The sequence below is a fragment of the Artibeus jamaicensis genome, unplaced genomic scaffold (assembly GCF_021234435.1).
Source record: "Artibeus jamaicensis isolate MK-2021 breed Jamaican fruit bat unplaced genomic scaffold, CSHL_Jam_final contig_475, whole genome shotgun sequence".
In the NCBI taxonomy this organism is placed as follows: Eukaryota; Metazoa; Chordata; class Mammalia; order Chiroptera; family Phyllostomidae; genus Artibeus; species Artibeus jamaicensis.
The window spans coordinates 969,216-978,329 of record NW_026521852.1 but is presented as its reverse complement, the minus strand read 5'-3'; the positions used below and the strand labels follow the sequence as shown (position 1 = coordinate 978,329).

Here is a 9,114-nt window from a genome sequence, read left to right as displayed (position 1 = left end):
ACATCTAAGCTGGGTGATGGCAAAGCCTCCTTGCTGGCCTCTGTGTCTATTCACCCTTGTCTTATTGCATACCGATCTTCATAAAACAGAATTATATTTAAAAATTTTAAATCTAATTAAGCCACTCTCTTTAAAAAAAAGCTTTCAATGTCTTGTTATATCTCAGTTCAACAGAAAGAAATTGATCCTTCGTTCTCCCTCCACACTGTACATGTTGTTTGCAACTGTCGCCTCAACACAGACATCAAGCATTTCATGAGCTGACCTACCCACGCAAATTCCTGCAAAGGGCAAAAATTAGGTAGGAGTGTAATGCAGCTGAGCTGGGAGAATCCACTTCCTTTGGAACTGCCTATTCAGGCAGGCAGAACATATCAAGGAACGGAAGCTTTGCTAGATTTTGTTTCTGTATATGGGTCCCTACTCTAAGTTGGTCTCTGGGAGGCAAATTGGCCAGGAACAGTGTAAATTGTGAGTAAACAAGACCTGCCCATTAAGGGGAAGCTGTGGTCAAAAGCTTTTTGTCCCGGAACCCTAACAGCGCTCTCCACACTCCGAGGGCACAGCCCTGACTGCGGTCTCTGTCCTCTGAGCCGAGCTTTCCCATGACTTGGATTTTCTTCCAGACTGCATCGGGTTCCTAGAGGTGCTTGGGGAAGATGGGAGACTCCCCTTCGAAGAGCCAGGAGTCTCTCTGGCCGCTGGCGCCCCTTCTCTCCTGCTCCGGAGGAGCCCTCCTGGTGGTTCGGGTACTGCTTGAACTGCCGGCAGCCTGGGGTGAGATGCGGGAGGGCGAGGGGAGCAGATCCAGAGGGCAAGGCAGCCTCTGAACCGGCGGACCCTGAGGTTTCGTTTTCAGAGGGCTAAGCCTGTGAGAGGGCGAGGGTAAGGCAGTTCGGAGCTCTGGGATGCCTTCCATGTACCCAGACTCTCCTTGCCTCTGGGTAAAGGTTGAGTTCCCTTCTGCAGGGTCTTACGTGGTCCCCAGAGTAGAGGAGAGCGCAGATGCCAAAATGATGCCAAGCCAAATTCCTAGTCTTCCTGTGGCAAGAGAGGTTGGCTGTGTTAGATCCTGTCACTTATCCTAGTGAAAGAAAAGGGTCTGGATGGCCCACCAGCCTGGGTGCTCCTCCTAAAAACTTCTTAGCTGTGAGGAAAGTTACTACCCTTGCCTGCTTCTGTTTGCTCATCTGTAGAATGGGAACACTGATAATTCCTACCTCGTGGTATTGCTAACAAAATGGCATAAAGCATGCCAAGGGTCTAATTCAGCACTTGTCAGTTAATTTCTATTCCCCAGCCTAATGGTGCTCTGCACTTTGTTCATGAGGGTGTTTGAACGAGCAGTCCCAGGAGGTGCAGTTTTCATGCGAAACTCCTGCATTGGGCTATATTCAGGCCACTCACACCCTGCACCACCACCTCCATCATTAATGTGAACTTACTGAGTGCCTACTTTAAGACATGTCTCTTGTAGGGCACTTGGTGTTAACAAGAGCTCTGAAAGCTCCAGAACCCTCAGAGTGTGTAGGTGGCCTCAGGAAGAAGGAACTGGAGAGTGGTTTCCTTAATGTCTGTTTTTACTCATCTGTTTAGTACAAAGTGAAGCCTGTAATAACTGTGATGGAAATTTTGAGGCCACACCTTTCCTTTCTTCCTTTTAATTTCAGACAGGTAAACAACTTCAGTGAGAACCCTTTCCTCTTATGTTTGGCTTCCTCAGGAGACTTCTTAGTTGCTTGGACTCACTGGCAACATCTCGGTTAAGTGACAGTCTTGATTCTTTTTGTCCTGCTTCTTCTTGACAACTGGGTTTGCCCTTCTCTGTCACTAGACACTTTACATTAATTATTTCTCTTCTAAGAAAGGGAGAAAATAAGTTTTTGTAAAAGTTGGTATTACTATTTTTTCTCCTTCAACATGAAAATCATCCCAGGTAAGTTAAGTGATCTGTTGCCAGTGCATAGAAATTGTTGTGGACCTTTTGAGTATCTGGCTCCCTTCTTACTAGAATGTTCTTATAGTTTGCCTGTGTTTACTAAGTTACTGTTATAGAAAAATCCCAGACACTATTAAGTGCAAACAAATTTTTTACTAAGGTCATCCATCGCAATAACCTCCTAATATGAAATAACCTAAACTAAACTAACTAGTGATTTACTTGCCAAAGTAATTTATATAAAATAAATGCTGCTGGGATGCTGACAATATCTGAGCACTTTGGATTGAAAAGAAGCATGGGAGAGCTATGCCTTCAAGGTGTATGCATATAGACCCCGGAGGGTGGGGTTTTATGAAATCTCTGATTAGGACACCAGGGTTCATGGGTCTTGGACCCATTAAGTCCATTAACATCCCTAATGTTAAGTGTTCGTGAATATAAAATGAATGTAATTGACATGGGGTCATCTGAGGGGCCTATTGCAAAAATCCCAACAGGAAGTATATGTGATAGTGTTTCGTAACTTGAAAATTCCCAAGTAGGTCCTGACTGGGAAGTCACAAAAAGAGAATCTAAAGGCCACAGGATGACTGGAGTGGAGACATCTCAACTTCAGTTACCAGAGAAAAGTGAATGGAAGCAGCATGGGTTAAGCAGCACTTTAAAAGTAATCCAAAGAACAGTTGCACAGGATAATTCACAGAGATACTTGATAAAGTTCATCACACTAATTGAAGCAGCACTAGGATAGTGTTTAATATAAGGCAGTCTCTGTCGCCCTCTTCTGGTCCTCAGGTCAGTTTTCACTGCTCCCCTGCTACAGAGATGTAAGGTAGAAAGGGCCTCGGGAGCCATCTCTGTGTTTTCTGAAGTATTTCAGTTTACCTATGCCCAGATGAGAGGTTTCTTTCCTTCTGGTCCTTGGTTATATTTACTGTAACCTTCACAATTGAACAAGTAACTTCTTTTTTTTTTTTAATTAATTAATTAATTTTAAAAAATTTTATTTACTTATTTTTCAAGTACAGTTTAATGTCTCTTTCTCCCATCCCAGCCCAACCCGCCCCGTGCTCCCTACCTCCCTCCCATTTCCACCCCTTCATACTTGTTCCTCCAAACCCCTCCCCTTTTTTCCCCTTAAATTCCCTCCCCTCTCCCCTCTGGTCACTGCCCACTTGTTCTCTATTTCAGTGTCTTTTGTTTTTATTCTGCTTGCTTGTTTGTTTTGTTGTTTAGCTTCCTGTTAAAGGTGAGATCATATGGTATCTGTCTTTCAACACCTGGCCTATTTCACTCAGCATAATGCTTTCTAGTTCCATTCATGTTGTTGCAAAGGGTAGTAGCTCCTTCTTTCTCTCTGCTGCATAGAATTCCATTGTGTATACGTACCACAATTTTTTGATCCATTCATTTACTGATGGTCACCTAGGTTGCTTCCAACTCTTGGCTATTGTAAATGGAGTAACTTCTTAACTTTCTTTCATAAAATCACTGAGTGAAATAATTCCAATACTCAAGCAAACAAGAAAATGGCAAACCTGACAACCACTCCTACACACACAGAACACAAACACACACAGACACACATACAAGCTCTTTGTCAGAGGCATTATGAGGAAATAATACTGTCAGTCTCATCACGACTTAAGCAAAACTTGACAAAAACAGAAAAGTAGATAATGTCAAGGAACTACTTAAAATATAGCTTTATATCTATAATTTTTAAGAGAAACTCACTGTAACTATATTTTGTCCCTTTAGATGTTAGTGAATATTCATATTAAATTATTATTAGCAAAGCATGTATAATGTTTATTTCACTTATATCCTGTTTCTATCTCAATTTATATATAATATATAATATTAATATACACATATAATTTATAAATGTACAATATCAAATATAAATATTTAATTGTAGTATTAACTAATGTGCATTATATAACATAAAATTATATTTCTGTCATATATGTTTGCATACATGAATTATGTTATATTTATAATCTATAACTTATATAACATATAATTACATTATAGATTATAACTAGGTCATTATATAATAGCCTTATTAAGCTATATAATATAATATATAGTATGAGTTATAGTTTGTATATATTGTTTATATGTATAACTTGTAACACTGTGTTATACCACACAATATTAATCTATTTAATATATAACATACTATATGCCATATTATATATTGTAAATTAATGTTATCAATATACATATTATATTACATATATTTGTAATAGACCAAATGTAATATACAATATGTTTATTTTATATAATTTATACTTATAATACTTAGGCATGAAGTATATAAATATTTAACAGTGCATGATTTTTTTCCCTTGAACTGATAGGGTTGCTTAACCAAAACATCTTCAGGTCCCTTCAATACAGAGGACAATATGTAGACTGGGGAGCAGAAGTTACTGTAGGTTGGCAGCTCATGCTTGAACAGATGTGGAAGTGATCATGAATAAGTTGAGCTTGTTACAAAAATAAATCAACCTTCCTTGAATGGAAGGTTTGAATTAGAAGAATCTGAGAGTGGACTGTGTCATCCAAGACAAAAAAAGCTACAATGACAAAATATGCCTGTTAGAATGACTAAAGTTATTAAAACCAACCATACCGTGTGTTTGAAATAAGGTGAAGTAATTGGATTGTCACATTCTACTCATCGGTAAAAAGATATAACCACTTTGGAAAACAGTTTGGCCATTCCTGAAGATATCAAAAACACATTATCATATGACTAAAGCCTTTTACTTGTAGGTATTTACTCATATACAAATTCAGGAAAGCTTCTGAGATCACTGGTCACGGATCCTCCAGTGCTTTCCCAGCAAAACTGGCTTATTACAAACTAGTTCTGCACATGTACATTAAATAAACTCTTGGAAGCAAAGCGAGCCTACCTTTTCAGAATATTCAAATCTGTCTGTTTACATTTTCCTTTTCTATAAATAATAACTACACTACTATTTTTCAAGTGCCTTTTATGTGCAAGGTACTACTAAATGCTTTGCATCTTGAATCTACCAGCAAACCTACTAGGTAATTATTATCATCAGCTTTCTGAAGATGAAACTGAGCTCAGTGAAATTAAGTAGCAGGTCAAGATTTCAGAGCTAGTAAATTCAAGGCTAAGTCTCTGAATTTAAAGTTTTTAACACCATATGCCATCATCTTTTGTTTTAATTTCTTATTGCTACTATAACAAATCACCACAAACTTAATGCCTTGAAGCTGCAATTTTCAACCAGGGTGCCACAAGAGACACACTGGTGTGCCACAAGAATTTTTAAAAGATTCAGTATCTGACTATTTAGTCAAGGGCATTGACCTTTTTTTTCTTAAATTGTAAAATTTCAAAAAGAAAAAAAGAGAAAAAGATAACAGCCAACACAACAATAGAAGTGCTGTGTGAATGAATCAAAATTATACCCATTTTTTGTCAGATTGGCCAAAAATTTTTTTTTGGTGTGCCACAGAATTTTACTAATTAGTTTATGTGTGCCATTGGGTGAAAAAGATTGAAAATCGCTGGCTTAAAGCAGCAGAAATATATTCTCTTACAGTTTAGGGTGTCAGATCTAAAATGAGTCCATAGGGCTGTGTTCCTTCTGGAGGCTCCAGGACAGAGTAAGTCTGCTTGCTCTTCCTATTGTCCAGAGTCTGCCTATCGCCTTTGTGCTTGTGGTCCCTTTCTCTACCTTCACAACTAACAATGCAGCATCCTCAAATCTCTTTCTTTTGTCTCCTTTGACTCTGCATCTCTCTTGTAAACACCTTTGTGATTATATTTAAGGCTCACACAAACAATCCAGGATGATCTTCCCATCTCAAGATTCTTAATCACATTTGCAAAGCTCTATTGCAATGTTCTGTAACATTCACATGCTCAGGGATTAGGGTGTGCATGACTTTGGGAGCTCATTATTTAGCCTGCCACACATTTCTACATAGATTTTCAAAATCTTAGTTGAGCTTGCTGAGGGAATCCATTACCATTAGGGTCCAGCTTGGTAGCAAATGGTTATAGCCCAACAATCTGCAGTGTGTACATTGAATATGACTAAAGGAGGGTTAAAATACATGTAGTATTTCAATATATGGTCATGATAGAACAAACGACAAAAAGGAAGTAATGAGTTAGCATTTTCAATGCTCTTGCATTATTGAGGAAATAATGGTTAATTACATGTTAATATAGTAAGAATTCATGTTTTCTTTATAGGAATAATAAAATAATGTGTAACTAATAACATGATAAAAACAATATAATAATAACTCTAATTGATAGTCACAAAGAAGGCAAAATAGAACAGAATAAAAATGTAGGACAGATAAAAAGCAAATAGTAATATGGCAGCTCTGATCCCACCTAATTATATTAAATATAAACAGATAACTTCACTTTAAACACTTAAGTTGTCATACCTCTGCATCTCCCAAACTGAGGTACCTTGGGAGCTTCCGTGAACTCACAGAGGACCTATGGGATATTTTAAGTTTTCAATGGAACCACAGCAATACTCAGTATCTCTCAGATACTGGGTAAACTACTAGCTCAATATTCTTCTGGGATACATTAGATTGCAGTAGGTTCTTCTTGATGACATCAGATCTTTGCAAAGCTGTATTTTCAGCAGTGGTTGTGAAAAAGTAGAAGTACCAAATAAAGATTGTATGGAAAGGGAAGTAGAGTGGCAGTTTACAACATGATGCCAAGGTTGGTGAATTTGAGCAGTATACGACATGCCATTATAAAATCGTGGTGGGAACAAGACTTATTAAGTTGTTTGGACCCAATTTCTTTTTTGGCTAGAAATGACATGAAAAAACTACTGAGACCCTAAGAGTGTCGTGAACTGAGTGAATTTGGGAACCTCTATCATAATGAGTAAAAATTAAAACTATATGGTATAGACAAAAGAAACAGTATACATATTCAGAGATAGAATGGACGAATATATAAGGATGGAAAACATACTCTTCAAAAACAAACCAAAGAAAGCTGATTTTTTAAAAATGTTTTTTATTGTCCCCACATTTTCTTCCTTTCCCCAACTCCACCCAGTCCCACCCATTCCTGTCACCCAAAGAAAGCTGTTATGACAAATGAGGAATTATGACAGTCTTTGTCTTTAAATGATCATATGTGTTTATATTTAAAATGTTATTGATATATTGAGGATTAAATCTAAAATATCATTTCTTTTCTAACTGTCTTACAAATAAAGTAGACAAAGTAGAATTGGAGGCAAAATTTATTACTAGACATGGTCTGCCACACAATATAATAAAAATAAAATTAAAAATAGACAAAATTAGAAAAAGAAATAAAACAAATTTACAATAAGGTGGAATATTTTAACACAACTACTTTAGCATTTGCAACAATATGCAGAACAGTCCCACCCCAAATCAGTAAGTATCCAGAAGATTTGGGCAAATAAGATTAACTATTGATTTGGCCTCACCAACATACCCAAAACACTATACCCACTACAACAGACACACCTTTTTTACAAACACGTATGATATGTTACATCAGTTGACCAGAAGGTGAGACATACAAGTGTCAACCAATTTCAAAGCTCTATAATAAATCTACAACTAAAAATTGCCTCAGCCTTGACTGGCATGGCTCAGTTGTTTGAACATGTGTCCCTCAAAGCAAAGGGTTACCAGTCTGATTTCCAGTCAGGGCACATGCTTGGGTTGTAGACCCAGTCCTTGGTTGGGGTATATGGGAGGGCAACTGATTGATGTTTCTTTTTCACATCAATCTTTTTCTCCCTTTCTTTCTCCATCTTTTCCATTCTCTCTAAAAATGAATAAATAAATAAATACATAAAATCTTGAAAATGTCCTCAAATGTTTGTAAATTATGCAAAACATTGCTAAATAAGGCACGAGTCAAGAAGAAATGACAGTGGCCATTTCCAAATATCTTGAACTGATAAAACTGAAAATATGCAGTTGTACACTGGAAACCTATCCTTGGAATAAAGTAATAACCTGAACACTTATTCTAGAAATTATGAAAAGCCGAAAATAAAAGCTATCTAAGTTACCATCTTAAGAAATAAATTTTTTTGTATTATATTTTTATTATTTTAAAATTCTGATTTTCTGCTATATTCATTTTTATTTTATTTTTTTTAATTTTATTTAGTTATTTTTCAAGTACAGTTTTTTGTCTATTTTTCCCATCCCAGCCTCCCCGCCCCTTACTCCCCACCTCCCTCCCATTTCCACCCCCCTTAGTTCTCGTCCCTGTGTCCTTCCTATTTGTTCCTCCAAATCCCTCTCCCCTTTTCCCCTTAACTTCCCTTCCTTCTCCCCTCTGGTCACTATCCCCTTGTTCTCTATTTCAGTGTCTTTGTTTTTTGTGTTTTTTTTCTGCTTGCTTGTTTGTTTTGTTGTTTAGCTTCCTGTTAAAGGTGAGATCATATGGTATTTGTCTTTCAGCACCTGGCCTATTTCACTCAGCATAATGCTTTCCAGTTCCATCCATGTTGTTGCAAATGGTAGTAGCTCCTTCTTTCTCTCTGCAGCATAGAATTCCATTGTATATATGTACCACAATTTTTGGATCCATTCATTTACTGATGGGCACCTAGGTTGCTTCCAACTCTTGGCTATTGTAAATTGTGCTGCTATGAACATTGTGGTGCATAGGTTCTTTGATATTGATGTTTTAGGATTCTTAGGATATAATTCCAGCAGTGGAATTGCTGGGTCAAAAGGCAGGTCGATTTTTATTTTTCTGAGAAAATTCCATACTGTTTTCCATAATGGTTGTACCAGTCTGCAATCCCACCAACAGTGAACTAAGGACCCCTTTTCCCCACACCCTCTCCAACATTTGTTGTTTGTTGCTTTGCTTATGATAGCCATCCTGACTGGTGTAAAGTGGTATCTCATTGTGGTTTTAATTTGCATCTCTCTGATAGCTAACGATATTGAGCATCTCTTCATGTGTCTCTGAATGTTCTGTATGTCCTCCTTGGAGAAGTGTTTGTTCAAGTCCTTTTCCCATTTTCTAATTGGGTTGGGTGTCTTCTTAGAGTGGAGTCGTGTAAGTTCTTTGTATATTTTGGAGATTAAACCTTTGTCTGAGGTATCATTGGCAAATATGTTTTCCCATACAG

The 9,114-nt window shown here is 37.4% G+C and overlaps 1 protein-coding gene across 1 annotated transcript in view; it reads left to right on the top strand.

Annotated features, from left to right (window-relative positions):
* The first annotated feature begins 387 nt into the window (after positions 1–387).
* The window catches only part of CR1 (complement C3b/C4b receptor 1 (Knops blood group)), a 133,135-nt gene continuing 124,408 nt past the window's right edge, over positions 388–9,114 (top strand). Inside the window, 1 exon segment of the mRNA XM_053667902.1 lies at positions 388–777. Coding sequence (XP_053523877.1) covers positions 660–777 — 118 coding nt within the window. The 5' untranslated portion in view covers positions 388–659.